Here is a 26,554-nt window from a genome sequence, read left to right on the forward strand (position 1 = left end):
ATGTCTATAATGTGTCTGTGCTGTGTATCCAAGACTATAATAACCCATTGTTGTTCACACTGCATGAATGTATTATTTCATGACTTATGACTCACCTTCGCTTTGACTTACTATTCCCACTTTCACATCTGACTTGGGGTATTTCATTTTGTCTGTTTTTTCAGTTATTTCTTGGGAACTTCTCTTTAAGATCCATTATTGCTGCACTGTGGCCACCAGCATTTCTTCCTCCTGGAAATGAGTCTCATTCCTCAAGGCCTCAAAGGCTTTTGTTTGTATTTTGTTTTTATATCAATCTTGGTAACACAAATAATGATGACAGCTAAACTATCTCCATGAAACTCAATAAACCCCATCCGCTTTGGAAGATTAGGCTATGAGATGTGGCCCCAGAGTTAGAGAGTACTTTTTCCAAGGTCATAAACAAACTAAATAAAACATATTTTATTTTTCTGGGCCACTTAGTGCAACCTTATCATAGTGTGCAACTTTTTTTTATTATCACAACATATTAGACTATATTTCATAGGGCATGAATAGTTGCTTTAATAGTAGGCAATGGTGGATATTAACAACATAAATGTCAAGTACTGTACCTAAGAGATACTTGTACTATATCTAAGTAGGCCTACTTATACTTCTGCTCCACTACATAGAAGCCAATATTGTACTTTCTACTCCACTATATTAATTTGATAGATTTTGTTTACTACATACAAAGTCTAAATCAATGAATAAATTAACTTTGACATATATTTAGTATGTGTAAAGTACTTTATTTTGATGCTGATACTTTTGTACCTTTAGTAGGTGAATGCAATACTTTTTCTTGTAACAAAGTAGCCTACTTTTAAAAATCTACTTTAACTTTGAGTAACACATCTGAGTACTTCTCCCACCACTGATAGTACGTTAGGCTATCCAAGTAGTTATTTATGTCTGGTTGAAACATGCTTCAATACAAACATGAACATATGACAGCCTTGGACAAATAGTATGTTTGTGTCTTACCGACGGGGGCAAAAGAGAGGAGGGGGTCGCTCACTGTATTGGTAAACGGAGGCAATGTGCTCTGCCACTGAAAACATTTCTGCCTCAACTTGTATTATCTGCGCGGTGGGTTGTGGGTGTGTGAGCGTCGAAGTAAAATGGCGGACTTGGCAAACGAAGGTGAGTAAGTGGCAGTATGAGAAAAACAATACAGCTAATGTGCCGCTATAAACTGTGACTATATATTGTCTGCATATTTGATCGCTGATGTGACGCTGCCTGGCCGTGTGTTTACAGTGAGTTATGGTGAAGTATAGCTCCGCGGCGTTAATTACAAGACTACAACGTTAGCAAGCAGGCTAACAATGCTAACGGCTGGGCGGTGGCTAATATCTGGAATGCTTCGGAACGCCCTCGAATGCTGCCTGCCTCTAGCTGGCTTACCTCCTAACGCTAGCACCCGGCTATTTATAGTCAGTGTGTTTTGGCATTTGTGTTAAGCCAACACATCTAATGAGGAATACACCAACATCTTTCTACGCCAAAGTTTCAAAGCACATTTTGTGACAAAGCAAATATAATGATATTTCACTTGATGGGAAACGTTTAAAGCACGACATCCTCCTTGTTTGGTGTGGTTAGCTCTCAGTGGCAGTATTGCCTGACGTTCATTTAGGCGCGTAGAGTGAAAAACGTTAGCTAGGAGCCAATGCTTTGGTGTAATCGCTGCTTTCTTTACATGTATCTATTTAATGTGACCCGGTCTGACCGTCATTAGGTGGATCTGGGTAATTTAGCTGATATTCTTGGTGCCTTTGCTTGTCTGGCAAGATGACTCATGCGGGATGCAGCGCATTAGCAAGCTAACTATAGCCAGTAAGCTAAGCTAGGCTTGCGGCTTTTGGAAACAACCAGTGGCACCGACTATTTGCTGGTACGGGTCAGATAGTGTAAATGCTAGCTGGTTATCATAAGCCGGGAGCATCTCCGGTTGCTTGAATTTCCTGCACTGAATCTCAGTGTTGCAGGCAGGAATTCTTACATTCATTAGCAGAGATAGCTGATTGCAAGCTGTAGAAAGAAACAAAGCTGGATGTTGTTAATATAGGTCACACACATGTTCTTGTTTTCTGCCATTATGCACGTTTCATACATAGGCCGCTGGTAATAGCCATGAGGTGTTGTGTTTGAGACGGTGAATGTTAGTCCAGTTAATAATTCTGGCAATGTGCTGTTGGCTTTTTGTCCATTAACGCATACATTTATTCCCCAGCAAGGCTAACAACGATGCTACACCTGCTTAGTGTAATAGGCCCAACCTAGACAGAGAAAACCTTTGTCTGCTAACGTTATAGGATTACACATCTTATGGAGGTTACAGTGTGAAGGTAGACGCACTAAGTGGCCTAAGGTGACATCAACTGTTTACCTTGCTTGGCGATTGTTATTCTTGGTCATTTATGAAAAATGCCTGAAGCAGCAACACAATATTTGGCGATGAGCTGAATGAAGTCCACATTTTGATTAAAAAAAAGTAAATACATTTGCTATTGGAAGTGCAGAATGATTGAAAGTCTGATGGCTGTGTACTACATTTGGATTTACATAATGTTTTCAAATCTGTTCATATTGTCCTGTATTAGAGGATCTGATTTGTTTAGTTTCCTAGTAGGTTTGCATGATGAACTGCAGGCCTAGATTAAATGAGTTTCTTTTGACTGTCTGACATTGACGTAATGCTGTTCACCATTTATAGAAATGTGTTTTCTTGGGTCATATTGTTCTCACACTTCCCTCTTTTACACTTATTTTTGGACAGAGCCAAATCTGACATTAAATTAAACTTTAAACAATAGTGTTTCTCTCACTGGAATCTTCACAAGAAGTATTTATGTAAATGCAGGCACCAAAACACACTTTTGTATGTCTACCATACTGTCTGGGACATAAGTATACATATATTTTGGATGATACTTTCACAGTGTATGTTATTACCTTACATGTCTCATTGTGCCATAACATTTGGTGTTTGATTTATAAAAAACAAATCAATACAAATGATATCAATACTATCAGAATACTAATGCACTTAAACATTCTAGCTTTTTCAACAGTCATTGTCACTACTTTTGAGAAGATAATTAAGGCCCCATAATGGGTTTGATAGCTTTTTTGTTTTCAAGTGTAAAGCATGTAAGCAAACAGATGGGATTCCTGTACACATTAAGTTCATGCTTAAGTGACTAGCCTACATCTTCTCTTAACAGACAAGCCTGCCCTAGCGCCTGCTGTGTTTGTTTTCCAAAAAGATAAAGCACAGAAGGTAAGTTTCTCTATGCAGTTTCTCTATTCTTGATGCTCGTGAAGCAATATTTTATAATTTTGAAGATTGTTTTTTTTTTATTACTGATATTCAGTCTGGACAACTTTTACTTTCAGAGATCTGCAGAGGGCTCAAGTGCAGAGGATGGAGAAGGTACATCTAATGTCCAAACTGCCACTTTATTTGTTAACATTATTGTTTCTCATATATTTATTGGAACTGCAACAATACCAATATTTGCTTACTTTTTCCAGATTCAGATAAAGACGAGGGAAGCTATTGCCCCCCTGTGAAAAGGGAGCGGACCTCATCGTTCCCACCCCCACATTCTGGTAAGAGCACGCGGTGACTAAACACAGAATTAGTTTTTTTCCTGTTTCTTGCTTGTGGTGTACACATTGATTTGTATGCTGAGTGCAATGCCTCTTCGCTACTTTGCAGTTCCCAAGAACAATGTATTCATGCCCCCAAGTTTCTGCCAGTCTCCAACTGGGAACTCTGACTCTGAGCCAGGTGAGCCATCCAGACCACTGTTTGCTTCTTTTCACAGCTTAAAGGCCCTCTGCAGTTTAAATATATTAGTTTGACTAAACACGGAGTTCAAACATATAATATAAGGCAAAAACAAAAACAAAACCTTTTGCTAGCCCTGTCCTAAAATATATTTTTGAACATGTGTTTATTCTCTGTTTGGATATCAAAAGTAGCAAATAAGATGTTTTGTGTATACCCTTTCTGCAAATGCACGCTATTCAATCTGACCAGCTCTAGTCCATCTACATGTGGTAATTTTACTTCTGAGCTAGCCCTTCAAGTATCCACCGTCAAGGTCTGATGTTATTCTTGGATGGAGGAAAATGCACAGTAACAGAATGCAGAGCTCCATTTACATGGACAGCCAAATCCCCCGGCATGAAAGGATATTTTTAGGAATCATTAAAAATTATAAATCAATGTGAATACAAAAGTATTCTCTTGAATTCCCTCGTTAATATGTAGTATAAATCATGTAACATTACAACTGGAAGAGACTTCCCGTGAACGTTCATGCTGGTTGGTTTTGTTTCTGATTGAGGTTTTCTTTTCTTTTTTTAATAATTGTGTTATCTCTTTCTTTTTTGTATCAGTCAGGTTTATAGCCAAGTACTTTTACACATACTAAGAAATGTACTAGTGGTCTGCGTGAGTTTGTCTCGTGTTGTGCAAAAAGAATATGCAGTATATTATACCCAGCAGATAGAGGTGAAGCACTTTTGTTGGATTTGTCTGGTTGGCTTCTGTCAGTGATGAAACCAATATAGCTTGCTTGAAAAGGGCTTCACAAAAGCCCCAGTAGTATAGAGTAGAATTTATTTTTTTGTAGGAACATTTAATGACAATGGAACATAATGTTGTTCTATTCTGTTTACTATATGACCTGCAGAGTTAAGCCGGAGTTATTAGCCACATTTATTACATAGTACTTACATATTGATAAATGCATAGGATTTGATATTATAAGGAGCTATTGTGTCATGTGCTGGTAGTTGGCTGCAGTTTGTCGTGACATGTCGGATGAATATCTTATGAGGGATTATAGGGTGTGTTTGGGGCTGGTTTCTATGTAGACCTTACTTGTATAATAGTTTTCCCTCAGAAAAGTTAGTTTGTATTAAAAAGAATGCAAATCTGACGTTAGATCCTCAACATGGATGAGCAGAATAGTTAAGGTTTTGTATCGCCTGCGGATCAAACATCCAATATTTAAACAGTTCACTCAAAATGTGCATTTTATTAGAGGGAGAAATACAAAACTTAAAGTTTCTGAAATGATTACTGCAGTGGGACTTTAACAACAATGAATGTGTTTTTGTGAATTATTTAAATATTTATATTTCTGTGTTATTTAACTTTTGATTTTGATTTATATTAGATTGTAGATCTAGGAAATGTTGCTGCCTTAGTAATGTCTTTCATTTTTTGTAAAGCACTTTGAATTGCCTTGTGTTGAAAGGTGCTATATAAATAAACTTGCCTTAGTTTAGTTAAACTAAAGGAGTAATGTTCAGTAGACAGGGTATTGATCTCATAAACGTTAGGGGTCAAAAAAGAGCTCTCGGCTTTCTGATTTAGCACTGATTAGGGCCAGGTCACGTCGGGCTAATAAAGCCACTGAGATGGAGAGTCAGAGGAAGAAATAGATCGGAGGCCGTAGAGCCCGCGATGTTGGAAATCTGGAGGCTGTACAAGGGTTGCTGTAGTAACGGGTCTATGGTTGGAAGGGTGCAAAGACAGAAGGAACGTACCCTTTAATAGGTTGCTGTGTCACTCTTGGATCCTTTTTTAATGTCTGCCTTTTCTTCTCCTCCGTCTCACCAGAGGAGAAGCCTGTTGGATTCCGCTTAAAGCCGCCCACCCTCATACACGGACAGGCCCCGAGTTCAGGTTGGTGTTTGACGTTGTGAGCCTTCGTTGTGTAATATTTTCTCAATCTGAAAAAGAAACCCCATATTTATTTGCACCCTTTTCATATGACCCTTTTTATAAATGAAAATGGTACATCTAGACTTGAACATTTAGACTCAGAACATCTCATTGTGTCAAACCGTATGAGACAAGTTGGCTCTGTTGCAGGCGTCCCAAGTCAGAAACCCAAGGAGCAGCAACGCAGTGTCCTCCGCCCTGCAGTTCTCCAGGCGCCGCCCTCTAAATCACATATAGAGTCCAGTGAGTGCAGCTTGGAGTCACCTGCACTCATTAGTTAATACTAATAAAACATTCTCAAATATCATCAAAATCTTCTTTGTCTGATCATTAATTTAACTTTATTGATAGCTTTCAATGTACAATTGTTTTGTTTTTGTCTGTTTTCAGCATGTGGCTACATTTTCCTTTCGGATGGTAAAAATAAAAGAAAGTATAATTTCTTTGTCCTTTCTGTCTGTTGATTTAGATTCCAGTTGTGGAACCAACGGTGTGAAAAAGTCACCAGATGGGGCCCCTGGCTCTCAGTCCCTCTTCCTGAACAACACCGAGCACACTCTGACCAAATCACAGGTGAGGAGTAGCTTGGTGTTAATCAACTAATGCCATTCAGTCAGTAAAGGCTTTGTTTAAGGAATAAGACAATGCTCTAAGCCACATGTGTCAAAGTCAAGGCCCGGGGGCCAAATCAGGCCCTTGGTGGATTTAATTTCGGCCCGCAGGATAATTTCTAATTACTATTAGATCTGGCCCTCCGGTATATTGCACGCACACCTTCACTCAACCCTGAGGGTCTCCTCAGCTCAGAGCCTGACCCCAAACATTGATGACCTTGCACCCGAGATGAGATGCCAAGTATCTGAACTAGCATCACAGTAGCACACTGAGTTTAATGGATGTTTCCTTCTGCACTTTGTTTCTCGTGACAACAGGGCATGTTTGGTTTGTTCTTTGAGGGAAATAGTTTTGTTGAAGCTGTTGTTGGCCTGTGGAAAAATATAATCATAAGAAATTACTCTTAGCTGCAGATAGAGCCATAAGAAATGAATGCAACTGATTATTTAATGTTGTTTTTATAGGCAATAGTTTAAGCTTTGTTAGTTCCAGGTTTAATATGTGCAATAAGTTCATTTCAATACGTTTTGCAATGAACATTGAACCAGTCCGGCCCTCGACCAGTACCCATTTTTTTTATTTTGGCCCACTGTGTATTTGAGTTTGAAACCCCTAAGCTTTAAATTGTAGGCTATTTATATACAAGCTCAAGATTTGTAGATTATTTCCTGGCTCCTATACTATATTGAGCATTCATAAACATTTAAGCAAATGTTGGATATTACTGTGAGGGAAATATACCCTTATAACCCCAGTTGACCCTGGTGCTTTTTTTGTTCCCATTTCAGAAACATGAAAATGAGGAAGATGGAGCAAGTGGTAACAAAGATGGAGAGAAGAAAGATACAGATGTAGCAATATCTTTTGTGTTTGGGCAGAATATCAAAGACAGAGCAAAGGTGGGTTCTTTTCCACCTGCTTCTAACATACAGTAACACTTCATGCGAGAATGTGTGACAAACAAAAACTATTGCATGGCCAAGGGCAGACAGATATAGGATCATACATGGACAACAAGTTTCCTTGTCTATAGTTTGTTTTATTTGTGACTTTAAAGCATTTCCAAACTAACACGTCAAGGGTCTGGTTTCCTTTGCAATGAGGATGTCCTGTTTTGTGACTAGTTCCTGGTAAGAGGTGTTTTTCCTGTGGTGAATCAGAGAAAGTCTGATATTATTTATCATTGAATGTTTTTCGGTCTTAAAGTTTTGGTCATTCCTTGAATCATAACTCTAAATGCACACTTTTTTTGTTTCTAGTTGGAAGAGAACAGTACAGAAGGCAAGTCAAAGGATGGTTTGCCGCTAGACGCTAAAGAGGGCACTAATTATTTCTTACAGTACATCTCTACCCCAAGGTAAGGAGATGTGTATTTTTAGCACATGTATTCATTCATTATTCACTTCAATCAACTCACAGTGTTTCTTTTCTGCCGTGTCCTTCCAGTCCAAAAAAGGCCACAAACAGTACAGACACTGGGGCAAAATTTGTTTTTGGGCAGAACATGTCTGAACGAGTTCTGGTAAGTTTATGCTACCTGTTGCAAAGTGAATCTGCCATCCTTGATTTAAAATAAAACTCTTGATTATAAAGCTTTGAACAAGTTCCACTGATAAGCTTTGTTGTGTTTTCAGAGTCCCCCAAAGGGTGAGCCCCCAGTTGAGGAAACAAAAGAAGTTTTAGCTGCCCCCGCTCCAGAGCCCTCATCACAGGAAACCCCCCCAGAGAAAGGTAGAAACACACAACCCCAGCGATTACTGAAGAGTGTGATGTTTGGCTTATCTACTGATATGTTTAAGAGATATGTTGGGCTGCACTCCCGTGATAACTACAAACCACAGAAGCAAGCCCTGGGTCAGTTTAAACGTTAAAACAAATATGCGACCACCCTAAAGCGAATGTGTAATATGTTGTTTATCATTTGACGCTACGGGATGTCTTTTAATAGATGTATCAGATACAGTTGGGAGCTCGTGTTTCATCATCACACCACGTTTCCTGAAACATTAAGGCAGTTCTTTGCAGTAACTGATAACGTGAGACTCTTTAGCACCAGGAACACTTCACTGCAAATGCTGCTTGATCAGAACGAGGTTCAGCAGAGATTCCTCTTCCCATCTGTACCAAGGGTGAAGTGAAAAAACGACAGATCACTAGAAAATGGCAAAGGCTTGTTTAAGGGCAAAATAAAACATTTCAAATGTGGGATGACGTACTGCGCGAGAAATATATTCACCATGAATATACAATGATATGTCGTTTTTGAAGAAAAGCATTTCTGAAGGATAGACATTGTGCTGTTGGCAAAAGAGGGTCCTTCGTAACCCCCTGTCGGCACTTGATAGTCCAACATGTTGTTTTGGTCACTGCAAAAACAACATGGGAATAAGAGGAGGCTCTCAAGCTGACATTAGTTATTGATCTGAGTGACATGATGACTCACCACTGTATCTCCTCGCAGCAGCGAACAGCGTGTCGGAGTCTTTGGAGGAGTCTGCAGCAGCTTACACCAAAGCCACAGCCAAGAAGTGCGTCTTAGAGAAAGTCGACGTCAAGACCGGAGAGGAATCAGAAAGCAACGTTTTACAGGTACGCGGCACGCTCTCTTGATTCAACACGTGTGGTTTGCAACAGAAAGCAATACAGCTGATGTTTGTTGTCACTCTCTAACTTCAGATGCAGTGCAAGTTATATGTTTTTGAGAAGACTGCTCAGTCGTGGATAGAGAGAGGTCGAGGTTTGCTGAGGCTCAACGACATGGCATCGACAGAAGACGGCACGCTACAGTCCCGTCTAGGTAAACGCATCAAAAAGAGGTTCTTTGTGGTGGCTTTCATTGCCATAATTCTTCAATACCCGTCATTGAACACAAGGGGGAGCCCACTCCTCTGCTACAGCCGTGTGAACTACGCACTAGTGCTGAGAAGTACATGGCTGATGGTTGAATGTAGAGTAACAAGTGTGTGTAATTTAAGAAAGAAATCAAAAATAATTGAAGACAAAGCACATTTTTTGTACTGATTTTTAAAGGAGCTTGTCTTTTATACTATTGTAATTCTAAATGATGTTTTGCGTCCTTTGTGCCTGTGCCTAATTGCTGTTTTTGTGTTGCAGTGATGCGGACCCAGGGCAGCCTCCGGTTGATCCTCAACACTAAACTTTGGGCCCAGATGCAGGTGGACAAGGCCAGCGAAAAGAGCGTACGAGTCACTGCCATGGACACAGAGGACCAGGGGGTCAAGGTCTTCCTAATATCGGTATGCATGTTAAACATTATACTATGGTGGTGCAATCATTTCTATCAAAGTAGGGGAAGATTTGAATCTTTTCTTGCTCTACACCAGGGGTCTCCGACACATCGATCGCGAGGGCAGCTTTTCAGTAGCTCGCCGCTCGCTGTTCACAGACTGTGTAGAAACCTGAATCAGTCCGCGTCGCTGCGGCTCAGACACACATGGATTTATGTTTTTTAAAATACTCGCGTTAGCACCATGTCAGGTTTTTGGTGGATGTAATCAAGTCCTTGATAGCAGAGTCTGAATGTCCTCTTGCTGTTTTCATTTGAAAATACTTGTGTAACGTTTGTGAAGGCAGCCAGGAGGAAAGCTTCCGTGATCCCCGTCTCCTCTCTGCCCCTCCAAACCCCGCCCTGAAAATAATGAGTGACAGGCTGATAGTAACCTGATAGAAACGTTATTATTCACTTAATCACTGATTGAGATGATGAAGCTAACTTAATCTCATACATGCATGGGATGTATGTAACAGTCAGACGGAGAATAAGTGTGCACCCACAATGCAGTATGTTTGTTTTGATATGCTGTTGTAAATACTCCTGTCGTCTGCTGTGTTCAGACTCAAGTCATGTGTGTGATGCCACATTCAGGCCCAATCCCAAACCGCCCCCTACACCCTACCCCTACACACTACCCCTCCGTTCGCGCGGAGGGTCCGCCACATTAAGTGCTGTTCCAAACAAACGAGTGTGGAGCGGTGTGGAGGGGGAGTGGGCTATCAAGCCCTCAAACAGCGAGTCTGCAGCGATGCTGACTTGAGACCGGAGTCACGCTGTGTGTGTCCGTCAGGAAACACGCTGTGTACAAGTAGTTCCAGCAAACATCCACTGATAAACTGCGATGTCAACAACCTCATGATAGCCTCATATGTTTTAACTTAGGATCAAACCTGTGTTTAGTCTAGAAAAAGGTAAATGTGTGCATTTTATTATAAAGTTGTGTATATTTACAGACTGTTGCAAAAACTAAGAAGCTTATAAACATCAGGTTTAAAACTAAAAGAGCTTTACAAAAAAGTAACACAATGAAAGATGTTTGGAGTTTTATTTGAGTTATTAATTTAAACTTTTGGTCTAAGAGATGCTGATTTGAAACCGTTGTTACATACAGTTACGGCATTTCCTGTTTCTGCCGGAGAGAGGGGAGGCCGTCCCAAAGCTTGCTGCTGTGTTTACTCCCTCCATCTGACAGGAGGGAGCCTCGTTGAGCTGCGAGTGTGGCTACAGACGGAGTTCACTCCGTCACGGAGGGGGAGGGTGTAGGGTGTAGGGCGTGGTTTGGGATTGGGCCACAGTGTCCTGTTTTTAACAGAAGACCGTTGCTAGAAGCTGCAGCTAGACTGTATTAGTTTTTTGTTTTTGACGATGGAACAATTTCACACACAGATATAGGGAGGCTAGACCTATACAATTGATTTATTAATCATTATAATGTAATGTCAAGACAAAGAAAAAGATGGCTGAACTGTGCAGTGTCAATCCCGTGGAGATGGAGGTTATAAATCTCCAAAATCATGTTCAGCTTAAGTCTCAGCAAAACTCACAACATTTTGTAGACCCAGAAAACTCTTAAGAACATCACCAAGCAGCACTAAACATGTCTGCTTTATTTGGCTCTGCGTGCCTTTTTTAAGAAGCAGCTTTTTCTGACAAGAATGTCGTGAAATCTAAATACAGAACAAGACTGAGTGATGAACATTTAAATGACTATTCAGGGCTCAACGCTAACTTTTAAAAGTGGTTGCCAGGCCGGCAACCAGGCATCAGCTTTTGGTTGCCAAAACTGAAAATACGGTACATCACTGAAAATTCACATAAATGTCCAAGAAAAAAGGACCATTTGTTCACTTCTTATTATGGCCCTAAATACATCCCCTTAATCACCACCTCACTAGCATCTTATGGCACATGTGTAAAATAAGTGCACTCACTCATCACAGTTGGTGAGATGACTGGCACTGCATGGAGTCCACCAGAGAGGTGGATGCTGGACCCACTTAGGTTCACTCTAATTGCAGGGCTCGACAGTAACGGTTGCCAGGTTGCTATTGGCAACCATTCAGAACTGGCCACTTTCATTTTTTCAAAGGTTGGAGACCCCTGCTCTACACAAATGTAAAAACACTAAAAGATCTCAACATATAGGTATTCTTTATAGTTATAGTATATGACTGCTTCAATAAAAATAATAAAGTAAAGCACATATCTTATTTCGGGACAGAAACTAAAAGCTTTTGGATATTTCACCTCCTCTTGCTCTTACTGGTCTTCTTGATAAGACATCATTAGCTTGATAACTGCAGGCAGGTGGCTAGTAGGTGTTAGCTACCCGGCTAAGGGAGGTGACCCAGATTAAAAAGTAGAATCCGCACACTAATCCGTGGCCTCGTGGTCAGATAAGGTCTCATCAGAAAACAAGGCGAGCTCAGATCATTGAGGTTTTCTTCAGGTGACCCCTCTTGTTAAGATGATGTTGGATTCACTTCCCGATATCAACATCCAACTGAAGTGGGAGGGGCTCTAGCTGATGTAGACGAATCTCATGACTTTTCAATGAAGGGAAACTTTTTCTGCATGTTGTAATAACTTTGTTTTCATGATGTAGGCAATAAGCAATATATCCCCCGTGCTACATGAAACCTCTTCATGCTAAAGACAGACCTATGTTGTATCTTCCCTTTATTCTAGAAAGAAAACCACTGCCTGCTCCTGATTTGAATTGGCTTGATATTGCTTTAGTACTGCTCTCTTTCCCTTAATAGTTTCAGTTTGTGCCAAGCTGTTGGTAATACAAGTCAACGCTTCCTTTAGACTTTATTTATTTTTTACACCAAAAGCCTTCCAGATGCTCAAAATGAATAACTCCCGTTTGTTTTTGTCAAGCTTTATATGAAATCTACATGGAGTGGTCGTGCGCTCAAACGGTACTGATAACACAGATTGAGTCTCTTCTTCAATGTGCTTAATGGTTTCTCCCCCCGTCTCTCCCCTTCAGGCTAGCTCTAAGGACATAGGTCAGCTTGCTGCAGCGCTACATCACCGTATCTTAGCCCTGAAGAGCCGGGCGGACCAGGAGCCCGAGACCCCGACAACAACCATCCCCGATGCCGAGGTACCGCAGTCCGACGACAGCGACGAGGAAGACAATGCCTCGGCTTCAGCTTCAGCCTCCACTCCTGCTACGAGTCAGTGATTTATTTTTATTATGAATGTGTTTCAACACTCTTAAAGGTCACCTATTATGCTCCACTTGTTCATGTCTTTCATACATCAACATGTGTCCCCTCTGCGTAAAGAGGTTCTGAAAGTTTCAGGAAAAAAGATTCTCTCACTGTTTGTCCTGATCCATGTCTATAAATCTGTCCGTCTGAAATTCAGCTGTTCAGATTTTGGCCACTTTATGATATTTTGATATTATGATAGCCAATCACCAACCAAGGTAACCCCCCCCCCCCCCCCCCCCCCCCCCCCCCACCATTGTGTTCTTTTTAACCAAATATCTCTCAGAGGGGCGTGGGGAGGGGCTCCTTATTTTCATCTAAAGCAGGGGTGGGGAACATTTTTCCTCTCAAGGGCCATTTCAATTTTTACAATATCCTCCGAGGGCTGTATACAAGTTATTGACCTCTGCTTAAAAATACTAAAATCACAGATTCATTTGGCCTTTCTTTCATGCTGTGCAAAGACAAGACAACCTCTTAATCCAGATATTTTACCATGACTCGTGCACGCATGCATGCACGTGCACGGTTGTGGCATGACCACCAAAACAGAAAGATATGGACACAAGAAGTGTGCAAATGTATTTAGTATCCTGTCCATGTGGACATGATTTAAGTGGGGGGGGGCATTTATTTTTCTTTATGGATTTTTACAAATCACTCTCCTTTCAAACTGTGTTCTTGTTTATTATTAACAACTTTGTTTTACTGTCATAGTATTTTATACCTGTTTACTTTATTCTCTTATTTTTGTATAACTATAATGATCATATAAAGATGTGCCTTTACCTCACTGGTTGTAGAAAAAGCTTCTTATATTCGTTAGCATAGCTAGCTAACCAGATGCTAATAACAACAAAGTTATTGACTGTATGATCAGTGTGACAGATGAACAGATCGCCACTGGGCTTTCAACTAAAGACACAGCCACGCAGAAACTGCGGCATGTGTACGGCTCCTTATGGGTACTGCAAGTTCTGAAGTGCCGGAGCGGCGTTCTGGTGCTCTCCGTCAGAACTGCACCTCTGTCAGACAAGACATATACCACGTGATGACAGTTAGGCTCGTGTTGTGTTCAAGGACCCTGACCTTGGCCAGGAAAAACAGGCACTCGCTTGTTTAATTTTTTTGCGGTCTCGATTTCTCTCATTTTTTTCTTTTTTGCGTGTGTTTATAAATTACCTCGAGGGCCGTACCAAATTGTCTCGCGGGGGCCGGAAGTTCCCCACCCCTGGTCTAAAGTAACAGACAGAGAATCAGCACTTTTGAAACAGGGCTGAAACAGAGGGGATTATGGGATGCTGCAATGATCCGTTTGGTATTTCAGCAAAACACTTCAGAGACATGTTTTGTATATATCTGAGAACTATATTAAATTGATCTAAAACAGTATAATGGGGACGTTTAAACAAACCTTTCCCTTTCCTTCCTGCAGGTAACTCCGAGGGAGGAGAGAGCCAGGCAACAGGAAGCACATAGCGTCACTCTTGGACAGCCTGCTAAGATGCTGCCGTTGAGGCATCTCCATGGACACCCCTTGACCAACATGGGTCCTCCAGACCAGTACTTTTGGATATTAGAAGTCTAGCTCCAGGAAATAACCCCTTGTGCCGGAGTGTCTCACCCAACTCGTGCAGTTCATCTTCTCTGCATTCAGCGTAATATCTGGAGTCGTTTCTTCCCTCCCTCTCCTGTTTTGTGTTTTATTTTTGTTTTCGAGTATTTTTCCTCTCCCCGATAGCAAAAATAAAGACTTCAAAGCTTTGGTTTGGGACTTTTCTGCTCATCATATTGATGAGTGTAAGGGTGTTCTCCTCTACATTTTAAAGTATGGCACATGTTAAGACTGCAGTTTCTACTTTGGGACCTTTTTACTCACTCGACAGTCGTGCCTCTGGACGCCACACATCCAGAGGAGCTTCACTCGCGCTGTATTTGACTAGCCATCAGTCGGTTGTTCCTCCATGGAGTCCAACTCTCCTCCGACCCCCCCCATCCCAACCAGTCTGTGCGTTAGGTTTTGGAAATGTAATTTATTTTGGATTGTCATTTTCATGAGGCATCTCAACTCATATGTGCTGTTTGTAATGGCTAGCCAAGACCACTCAAGTTGTCATTAATAGCAGTTTCTTATATTTCCTATTGAGCTATATTATACAGAATAAAAGACTGAAACAATGCCGTTTCTGCTAATGTGAGTTAATGATGTGAGAACAAAACAGCAGAAGAATTCAATTCGTCTTCAAATTAGGAAGTTGTTTAGTCATTCACCTTGTGGGTTTTTGTAATGATTGTTTTTCCAAATCAGGCATTAAACTCATTGGTCTACATTCTGCATGTAACTGTTATTTCTTTTTATTCTTTCAGCCTCCCAAGGGTTTACTGTGTTACATATTTTTATTTTGAAGATATACTTTTTATTCATTTTCATTTGAAGAACATGTTGGAATGAAGACTTAAGTTCATGTGTGGAAACTTTGAGTGATAACTCTAATACCCTTTGAATGTCATGTACATTTGAATATATCATTTAGAAGCACACCATGTTTTCTCATCTCCAACTACCCTCTTTACAAAATAAAACATTTTGGACTGACATCTGAGATTATTCCTTCTGAAACCTGATTTTCTCTGCAAGACCACAAATGAAATGCAAACCAAAAGATCAGCAGAGTGTTGTGTAATTTAACATTCATTGTCTCATGAGGATTTAGGATTTCTAACATCAAAACAACAGCCAGGAAAGGGAGAGTGGTTCATCTGTTTTGTATTCATGTGTTGGACCTGCAGCTGATGTAAGCTGTGCTCTGACGGCACAGAGCGGGAATAGGACCGAAACCTGCTCATATATACAGTATGCATCACGGAAGGTCATGAATATTTGATGCATGTATCAAAACAGCCCGACACAAACATAGGAACCTAACTGCTGCTGCCCCTAAAGCCCCCTTATCTGCCTTCCTGTGATGATTTAGGAAAGTGGTTTTCCCATAAATGTCTCGGCAGTAGATTGAAAGGTAGAAATAAACATATTGCCGACCTTAGATGCTGGGACATGGTGCTTTTAAGAGGGAAACAACGGAATAGTAAAAGTGCAAAAGACAAAGTGTGGAGGCAATGAAGTGTACAACCCACAACACGTAATAAAAATAAGAGAAAGTAAACTGAAGTGGCCTACTCAGATCTTGTAATACCAATATCATTTAAGTATTATGAGATATTGTGTTTTTCCCAGGATGCCCTTGGCTGAAGGCATAGACAAAAACAAGGGTAACACTGACAGCCCATCACTCACATTCTGGGGCAATTTAGACTTGCAAAAATAAACATGCAACCATGATGAATTCATGATATTTTAAAGCAGAGCATTATTGAAAGCAGCTCGATAAATCATGCAAGGTTATAACATGTTCTCCAGTCATTATTGGATACAACAGCCAGACAACTCAAAACATCTCTGGATGGTTTCTTTTTTAGACAATTACTTTTTTTCAACATACTATATTCTATGACTTTCTTTTATGAACTGCTGTATACATACTGCTTAAGTATCAATATGTTCAAACAAATGAAAAGATACAAGTTGCCCTATTTAGAAACTGCTCCTTTACACAAGTTGTTTTCAGTCTTAATATCTTATGTGCATGTGAATGACATTAGCTGACAGGAAGTAAACACAGACCCGAGCTGTTGCCTAGCAACTTAATTATTTTAAAAGTGCTTAGGTGCAGCATTTCAGCCAAAGGGTGAATACAGGTATGTTCAGAGAGAAAGTACGAGACAAGTAATGTGTTTTATAAACATTAGAGAACATACAGATATTCTAAAAGAAGCCATATGTATGAACGTTGAACGAACAGAACATTATGACCTTTAAGAAATGTGGGCAAGACCAAGCTGCCAGTAAACAAAAAAAGAAAAAGACTCCACTCCTCTCCTTTTTGTAGTCTTTGTAGATTCATGGGGTTTAGGGCTATTCTCTCTTCAAAAAGTTGTTGCCTAAGGAACTCGACACCAGAGTAAACAAACACTGATCCGCTGGGAAATAGGAGGAGAGTTTGTTGAATATTCAAAGGTGGTCCTCCTACCTGTTGCCTGGTAACATAACTGTTTTGCTCAATAACACGGGTCCTTTTTATGGTATGCTTTAGGCATTAGGGTCAATAATCATCGCAATAACATAACTACCATGCGTGTTGTCAGAACTACTAAGCAACACTTTAGGGTAAAGATGTATGGTATATGGCAGTAGTTACCAACATTTATCAAAAGGAAACAACGATAAATCAAAAGGAAGACACAAGTACACCACTATTATTTTTATAGAATACTTTACGATTACGCTTATTCATGAATTTATTTTATACCATACCCTACTATGACTTCTTATTGCATTCTATATTACAATTTATCTAAATGAAATGATATACTACTTCTACTACTTTTGAAACGACTTTTTCTTAACATACCTTTCTATTAATTTTTCTAGTGACACAATCTCTTACATTTTGACGGTATACTATAACATTATTTCTTATCATACTTTAATTGTATACTGTAATTTTTAAGTACACTTATTTGACATACATACATACACTGTTACAGGTTTTGTGAAATGTTTATGGTATACTAAACAATGCCTTTTATGACAAACTGTACTATGACATTTGTATGCATACTTTTGTTAGATCTTGCAGAGGACATTTTGTTTGTAATATGTGCATTGTTAATATCCATGTTTCCATGCAAGTGTTGTTCTTTCCTTCCTTTGTTTGTGGGTAACCTCCACTTCCTCCTCTTATGTGTACAAGATAAAACCAAAAATAGGACCCACTGATTGCATGGCTCTGGTTATGATCAAAATGTTATTTCTAATGTTGTAACGTTAACTAAGGAATAAATAGAACTGTTCTTTGTTGTAGTTGCCCGAATAAAATTCCTCTGCATCTGCACAGAATTAATTTACATTGTTTTTGGATCAAATGAATATTCACACTGTGTTTTTCTACCCAATAAATGCAAATGGGAGTCTTTAGAAAACGCATTACTTCAGACCAGGTGGAAGCTGTTGTAAAGTGATACCACTCAGTTACAGCCACTCCTGAATTTCAGTAGACTTGGACGACTTTCAAGCCTATACATGTCATGATGAATATGCATTGTTGAAAAAGTAAGTGCCCAGGAATTAACCTCTTATGTCATTACTGTTACAGCTCCTTTTTAAAATCCCTCACAGAGAACAAATTACACCTGCTAACAAGTTCCTCTTATTCACACATTCAGCTCCGGTGTTGTAACTCTTTGAGCATGAAAAGGGAGTGCAAAATGCTAATTACCTCCTCAGACGGCATGTTTTTAAAGACCACATTTGAGCTCAAGCATGTTTACAAAAGACAGACCTGGAAATTAGTCACACAGTTATAGTCAACGTGGAACATTTTGGCAAGGCTTTAAAGAGGATTAAGGTCAGAAGGGGAAGTTGATAAAAGATTGTGATGAAAATACTTAGAAAAATAATTAGTGAAATGCTCGAATGGAGAAGGTGGAGTAATGTGAGTCAGTGAACTGAGGCAAATATTTATCAAAGTCGTGCTATATTCTTCCTTCTGAGAAGCTTGGATTAAAAAAACAATTCTCCAAGCCAAAGAAACATTTTAAAAGGATCTCTCATAAATATCATTCTTTATCTGTGTCATGTATCACAAGAAGACAAGACATTTATGGGCTGGGAAAATGAGAATAACAGCAACATGACTATTTCTTCTATGAGGCATTCCCAAGAAGCATCCTCGCCTAGGGTGGAGATGTTTTTATAAATAAAGAAAAGATTACTAACAGGAATGAAAGCATTTAGCATGACGTAGATCTTAGTTAAGTCCGGACTTCAGTGTATACATAAATAAATTACTCAACACTCAGATGGTGCCATACGAATACAATGTTTAATCTTTTCCATTTCGAAGAAAATACACTGCACAGATATACAAGTGTGCGAGAAACGTCCTGAGACCATCAAACATCGCAATACATTTCCAAGAATTGAAATTGGATTGTTATTTGATCAACTTCAAATGTATTTGGGAGTGTGCACCACTGCAGCAACTTAAAAGATCACTTGCATGCGCTTCATTATATTTCAAAGGGAAACATTGTTCCTTCTCAACCACTACATTCATTTGAAAGCCATTGTTACAAGTTACAAGATGTTAAAAAATACGACACACTGAAAAACCCAGCAGTATATATTGGCTCCACTTTAACCAGATTCAACATTTAAACTATGCTTTAACATGGATTAATTAGTAGAATTAACCCAATTATATATTATATAACCTGGGGACAGCCATCCTGCCAGTTAAAGTACACTTTTCTTTCCTTATCTTTGTACTTTTACATTTCTTATGCAGGTAGTCTCAAAGTAGTGTCAGACAATTTTTGGATATATTGACTTTAACCCTAACCCCAGTTAGATTGTAATTATTCTGTAATTCCACAAGGGGGTGCTGCCATGAGAACATTTCTATATCCAATACATTTTGTCCTAATACTGCAGGATTAAATTATACATTTCAGATTCAATACAGATTAAAGGAGCAAGGCAAAGCTCAACAGAGGCTTTTAATCAATTGAAATATGAAACCATGAATTCAGGCAGCTAAAGGGAACTCTTGCCTCAGAGGGTCCATGTTGATTTTGCTAATTGTAATGACAATGTAAACTGTAGGGAATATGTTTTGTTGTGTAAATGTTTCACTTTATGAGGACAATGTAACCAACATCCTAAAAAAAGGTTTCAGTCATTTTACCGCATTTAGTGTCCTAATGTGTCCAAGTACAAAACTAAAATATAATTAGTCCGCCCCACCATTACCTTAACTCTCCTTCATTCCTTCTGTCTTTTAAACCTCTTTACCACGGTAAACGTAAATCATGTTTCTTTGTTTGGAAATGACAATCAAACATTAAATCTTTATCTCACAGGGATATGCTTTTTTTATTTCTGTAGATCGTGACATTGCATCAGTTAAAAGAAGAGAATATTAAACATTGGATGCAAGCTAAATAAACAGGATGTATCGAATCCTGGATCCAGGTAAACACATTAAATATGGAGACAGGAAGGATGTGTATACTCAGGTCCAATGCAACTATAAAGTGTGTGTGTGTGATTGAGGAGGGAAGAAGCTGCATGCTGAATTGATCTGCAGGATCATCATTGTCTTCGTCCTTCATGTTGTACACCTTGACCCTCTTCTCCCTCTGCTTCCTCCTCTAATCGCCCTATTCCATCAAATCCTGCCGCTTCCAATCATCGCCCCCAACCAAAGCCCCTATAAGAAACACTCATGTATACTTCAAAAACTCACAATCCTGAAATTAAACATCCTGGCATGCACAGACATTTTTATATCTGACTCAAATCAAAAGCATCTTACCTAAATCACACACTTCTGCCTGTACAGTGTTTGAACTTTGGAGCCCTGATGCATTTTCTGATCCACATGGGAACCAGTGACAAGAAACAACAAGAGCGCACAGAAAGGCAAAGGCAATTTGACTACAAAGGCCAGACAAATCTCTGCGTACCATCAATAACATTACGTTATGAGTACCCATCTGCAAAATGTCCAAACAGCTCTGTACAGAGACCACTATCGGCAGCATCTCTACAACTACATTCCCCTCGAGCGGAGCCAAGAGAGACTGATGCAGAGAGTCAGACTGCAGGACATCAAACATCAGCAAACAGACGGTTCTCTGTGACAGATTTTGTCATCCAAGATCTATTTAGAGACCATACTGCCAAATGAAGCACCCTTTGCTCCGCCACTGCCACCTCCTCAAACTTAAATCAGCGCTGTAGCCTGATGACCGGCAGCCAACAGGACCCCCGTACTCTACCCCAGACTGTGTATTAATGCTGTCAACGTGTAATAATACAACATTTACATTCAGTTATCATAAGTGGAATCGGCCATTCTTTCTGAAAAACATTTCTGCACTGTCATCTTGTTCAATCAGTAGCTGTATACATTCAGTCAATTATTAATGGTTATTTAGGTTTAAGGCTTTAAATATTTATGGATGCAAATAGGGAAATGCAGATGAATTATGAATGAATATGAGGAGGGAGCATGTACATCTCGATTATAAAATGATACATCCATGATCTCATATTTCCCCCCTCAAGTCAACCTTGTATTCATTTTAAAATGCAATTGAAAATGAAACATCCAATATACTTTTTAAACAGCTTGTTTATTGAATATGTCTTAAACACATTGCAGTCTACAGGAGAACAAATAACAGTCCCCCCCACCCAACCCAAGACAATTGTCATATTAAAATAATATATTGTGTAAAATAAAATAAATAGAAATATAACTACACATGTCAACATAGTTGCATGTCTACAATATCAATATCTCGTCGTCAAACCACAACAGAATGTGAAATATTTCCCAAGCAGCTACTAAAACCAGAGACAAGCATTGATCAAAGAGATGTGGTTTCCTTTGGAGATTGAACAACATTTTCTTATGATGCCATTTACAAAGAAAACAACGTAGAGACAGGGGGAGGATCTGCATGTTTCCAACAAAGCAATAAATTCATTGCCAGCGATGGATAATTTAATAAACCACACCTTCTTTCTCTTAGCAAGAGGGATTTCAAATATGTCGGCTAGTAAAACTCATTGAGTTGAACATGGGATCTTAAACCAATCTCCAAATTGAACCCAATTATATCTTACATTTACGCAAGGTAACATTTCTCTCTAATTGATTCACTATGAGATCTTTCTTGTTATAAATAGGCTCCCTGTAAAAGCTGTACTGTAAAATCTTTGGGCAGCTTTTTCACATAATGTTTCCCTTCCACTGTCTCCAATACACTCCAGGGTTTTCTCCCATAAGGGTTTAGAATCTGTGAAGGCTTACATTCTGCTACATGGTGAATGACATCACTGCAGCATACTGTACATAGTAAGATAGCCTGGTTTGTCCAGAGAATAAAATATGTGCATTAGAGAGTCGAGGTTATACAAGCAGTTTGTCCTGTCAATTAAATTAGAAACAAGGCCTCAGGTTTTTGTGCAAGTAAATGGTCTCCAAAGGCTAAAGTCCCAAAGTTCCGTCCAGGGGGAGTTTCACTCCCACGCACTCCCCCTGCCTGAAACGCGTCAATTGGACCCATTTATTAACATTTGAAACATAGTGACATCACTACTTAACTCTCAGGCTTATTGGCTAGCGCTCCAACACATTGTAGGTGAAAGGATAAGGGGCGGGACATCTCTAAGCGGTTAACTAATTACAACAGAGCCGGCCAGCTAACCAATCAGAGCAGACTGGGCTCTGGTTTCAGACAGAGGGTGAAAAGAGCTGCTGCCAGGGCCGTTTCTAGCTTTTTGGGGGCCCTATGCAAGATGCTGTTTGGGGGCCCTAGTTTTGACAGTTTTACAATGGGGGGGATTCCGAAGCCTTTAAGATGATCTGTGGAGATGCATCAATCTGTTACACTTTAATAGGAAAACAGGCTAATTTCACGAAAACCAAGCAATTGAAAATTCCAAAAAATGATATTAAAAAGGTAAACAATACGATGATTTGGACTTTATTACCCCAAAAACCCAAGCCACAGCTTTGCTATCATTGCAGTTTAGTCGTGTTTATATCCTACATTGGATTTGTAAGCATATAATGCTTCACCAAACACACAGTGGCGACTGGTCATTAGGGGCACAGCCCCACCTAGTGTCAGCAGAAAGTATTAGAAATAATTATTACAAAAAAATGCAAACGATAAATATCATAATATATAAAATATATTTTAAGATCATGTTTAATCATCTGATTCGTCTGTATATTGCTGTTTTAGTATGTGTTCTTCTAATTAGTGTCTACAGTGTGTGCCTATTGAGCTGTTTAGAGCCATGTGGGACAAAACCCGATCATGCCCCTCCCTCTCACTATCTAAGTGAATGGTGACTATAAAAACTACACTGCGCATGCTCAGAGTATTGTCCTATTTAATGTGTGTGGCAAAAAAACAATGACGTCTGCCGCGAAAAGTATGGTGTGTGAAGAGGAGGAGAGAGACGCGTCCTAAAACCAGGAAGTAAGCTGCGCATGGCTTCCCTCCACAAAAAAGCAATGAGATTTCTCCATAGGATTTTAGAAAATAGCTCAAAATAAGATCTGTGGGAAACGTACCTGTTAGATCAATGCACGTTTTGTTCAGCCGGATAATATCCACATGTCTACCCTACTTTTATTATTTTCTAATCATAAATCTATCGATTAGATTTATGATAGACTTTTGAAACTACAAGAAGATAAGGACTTTTACAAAAAAGTACTAGAGATTTTTGTCCAGAAGGATAGGCAAATCAATCAATCAATGTTTATTTATATAGCCCAATATCACAAATGTTACATTTGTCTCAGTGGTCTTCACAGTGTGTACAGAAAATCAGTATGACAATACGACACCCACTGTCCTTAGACCCTCACATCGTACAAGGAAAAACTTTCCAAAGAAAACCCAGTTTAAAGGGAAAAATGGGAGAAACCTCAGGGAGAGCAACAGAGGAGGGATCCCTCTCCCAGGACGGACAGACGTGCAATAGATGCCGTGTGTAAATTGAAAAGATAATACATTTGCAACATAGGTAGTCCAAATGTTTGGAAATGCATGTGTGTATAATAGGAAGATGAATCCACGAGGATATGCATCCAGGACCGATGATCCAGGACCACAGCCACGACTCGCGATCCAGGGCTCGCGATCCAGGACACAGGACCGCAGGATCATCCATGACTCCTGATCCCAGCGTATATAGACACCAAAAAGAAAGAAATTTGGGGAAGCTGGGTTAATCGGAACATGAGAGTACACAGGTATAGACAGAGAGAAGGAAGAAGTAAGATGTCCCCCGACAAACTAAGCCTATATCAGCAAAAATAGGGGCTGAATCTAATCAGCCCTAACTATAAGCTTTATCAAAAAGGAAGGTCTTAAGCACACTCTTAAAAACGGATAGGGTGTCTGCCGCCCGAACACAAACTGGAAGCTGATTCCACAAATGTGGAGCTTGATAAGAAAAGGCTCTGGCTCCCATTGTACTTTTAGAGATTCTAGGAACAACCAACAACCCTGCATTCTTGGAACGCAATGCCCTAGTAGGACAGTAGGGTATAATGAGTTCTTTAAGGTAAGATGGCGCCTTCCCATTAAGGGCTTTGTAGGCGAGAAGAAGAATTTTAAATTCTATCCTGTGTTCTATAGGGAGCCAGTGTAAGGCAGCCAGAACAGGAGTAATGTGGTCCCTTTTCCTAACTCTGGTTCGTACACGAGCCGCAGCATTTTGAATCAGCTGAAGCGACTTGACTGACTTCTTGGTACTCCCTGATAATAAAGAGTTACAATAATCCAGCCTAGAAGTAACAAATGCATGGACTAGTTTCTCTGCATCGTTTTGAGGCAAGATATGCCTGATTTTTGCAATGTTACGTAGATGGAAGTAGGCGGTCCTTGAAATTGATTTTATGTGGGCGTTAAAGGATAAATCCTGATCAAATATAACACCAAGATTCCTTACAGTCTCACTGGAGGCCAAATTAATGCCATCCATAGTTAGTGTTACGACCCGCCTCCCTACTCAATAGTAGTGGCTCGTGAGGCAGTCCGCAACATAAAACAAAAGTACACAACACGTAGGCACTAAACTGTGATCGTACATTTATTGCCACAATCATAAAACATACACTGGAGGACAGGTAAAACAAACAAAAAGACGGAGGGGACTTGGGCCAACCACACCACGGGCCGTAGGATCCAGAGCCTTCCTCCGCTACCCAAAATCACACAGAACCTAACGGGAGAAATAAAGCCACGAAAACCTAATACTAACACATCCTCCAGGAAACACAACAAAAAGGCAAAAGAGCTCTGACACAGCAGAGACATCCGGAGTAGTGATCGGCCTCCTCCTTCTCCTTCAGTCTCCTCTTTTATGCTCGGCTGATTGGCAACTGGGAACACCTGCGCCAAGCTCGGCTGAGTGACAACTGGGAACACCTGGGGAAGGCGGAGCCAGCTGTACCTGCACAGCAGAGAGAGCAAAGAGGACAACAAAAGGGGGGGGGGGGAGTACGTAACACCCCCACCATGAGTTATTGATTTTTTTCTTTTTTTTAAAAAACAAAACAATCACAACAATCAACCTTAGTTGACAGACGTGCTCACCACCACTCATTCCACACACCCGACAGGTTAACAACACACAATACTACCATACCATAGCCAGTGCCTCCTTTTCGATGATGGAATACACCCGCTGGTGTCGATCCAATCTCCCGGAGCGGTACGACACAGAGCGCTCCACCTCACGATCAGCTCCAGTACATCTGCCCGCTGCGCGTCAGGCAAGTGTGCCAAATGAGACTCAACCTTCACCAGAGTCTCCGCAGCGATCGGGGCCTCCGAGGTGACAGGGAGGTCACTTTCGGCACTGGACCGCGCCACCACACCGGCAGCGACATATTTACGAACAGCCCCGGGGCTTATCGTACCCGTTTTCCCACCCTCACGCCATAATGGCGGGTCCCTGATCGGTCAGTCCAACTCCGTAGCCGTAAAACAGTCAGACAGATCACCATCACTAACGTCAACTCCACTCTTTGCGCGGGTGACTGCAACCATATTCACCCCCGGTTTAACGAGCACTCTGCCACCGGCTAAATCATTCCCCAAGACCAAATCTACCCCTTCAATTGGAAAACATGGCCGAACCCCGACAGTTACCGGACCTGTGACCAGATCTGACTCAAGATGAATATTATGCAATGGCGAACCCACACACTGCATACCAAACCCCCTCACAAGAACACCCGAACCCACAGCAGACTCCTTAGAGAGGGGCAACACACCCCTCATCATAAAGGATTGCGAAGCTGCTGTATCCCTCAAAATGGTCACTGGAACCCTGTTGTTCTTCCCCGGTAAAGACACCATTCCCTTCATGAGAAACGGAGCAAAGACGTCCAGTTCTGATTTGAGAGACCCTGGCTTTGAAGTACTCACCAAAGCGACCGTCTTTACATCCTTATTTTCATCCCGCAAAACATAGCAATTCGCAACAATATGACCTCTTTTCTTGCAGTAATGACACACTGGCCTATCCGTAGATCCCCAATTCACCTCTCCCGGTTTTTCCTCAGCAACTCTTGGCCTGCTGGACTGCCATGGCACTTTAGTGAAGACTGGGGTTTCTCTGATATTATTGTCCACAAACCCGGCCTGTGCCCTAGTCCTCTCACTGTAGACAGTCTTGTGAGTAAGCCAACCTGATCTCACCAGAATGCGTGACTCCACCACGACTCCTTAACACCACAATGCGTGGTGGACTCACGAACTTTGTTACATTTGCGTGTCGGCACCACGCAAACAAGCCCAATGTAAAGTGAATGAGGCTCCTTTGTTGTGGTGCACACACGCATTTCTACAACGTCCTTCAGGGAGCTTTTATTCTATAAAACGTTTTTAAAATATACTTCATAGCTTGTAGTAACTCGCGGGAGGCTTCTTTTATTTTATTTGTATTCATAATAATTTTTATTTTTCGTCAGAATGTATTATGGT

General features: G+C 40.4%; 1 protein-coding gene across 7 annotated transcripts; it reads left to right on the forward strand.

Moving 5' to 3' along the window:
• Nucleotides 1-1,066: 1,066 nt before the first annotated feature.
• On the forward strand, nucleotides 1,067-15,505 carry ranbp3b (RAN binding protein 3b). Of its 7 annotated transcripts, none has more exons than XM_034104601.2 (17): nucleotides 1,067-1,170; nucleotides 3,258-3,313; nucleotides 3,430-3,466; nucleotides 3,568-3,645; nucleotides 3,755-3,826; nucleotides 5,672-5,737; nucleotides 5,927-6,019; nucleotides 6,246-6,349; nucleotides 7,180-7,290; nucleotides 7,651-7,748; nucleotides 7,838-7,913; nucleotides 8,026-8,122; nucleotides 8,853-8,980; nucleotides 9,068-9,188; nucleotides 9,506-9,648; nucleotides 12,682-12,871; nucleotides 14,343-15,505. In XM_034104601.2, the coding sequence occupies exons 1-17, from the start codon at nucleotides 1,149-1,151 to the stop codon at nucleotides 14,384-14,386; spliced, it is 1,536 nt and encodes a 511-aa protein (XP_033960492.1). In that variant the 5' UTR covers nucleotides 1,067-1,148; the 3' UTR covers nucleotides 14,387-15,505. The 7 variants fall into 7 exon arrangements, with proteins under 7 accessions (XP_033960492.1, XP_033960493.1, XP_033960495.1 ...); XM_034104602.2 differs by having other exon boundaries at nucleotides 8,856-8,980; XM_034104604.2 differs by lacking the exon at nucleotides 7,180-7,290.
• The last annotated feature ends 11,049 nt before the right edge of the window (nucleotides 15,506-26,554 follow it).

This window comes from Pseudochaenichthys georgianus, chromosome 17 (genome assembly GCF_902827115.2).
Source record: "Pseudochaenichthys georgianus chromosome 17, fPseGeo1.2, whole genome shotgun sequence".
Lineage (NCBI taxonomy): Eukaryota > Metazoa > Chordata > Actinopteri > Perciformes > Channichthyidae > Pseudochaenichthys > Pseudochaenichthys georgianus.

Coding starts and splice junctions, on each gene's coding strand:
- ranbp3b (XM_034104601.2), top strand. CDS start 1,149: ATGGCGGACTTGGCAAACGAAG. Junction 6,020..6,245: donor TAAATCACATATAGAGTCCA/GTGAGTGCAGCT, acceptor CTGTTGATTTAG/ATTCCAGTTGTGGAACCAAC. Junction 12,872..14,342: donor AGCCTCCACTCCTGCTACGA/GTCAGTGATTTA, acceptor TCCTTCCTGCAG/GTAACTCCGAGGGAGGAGAG.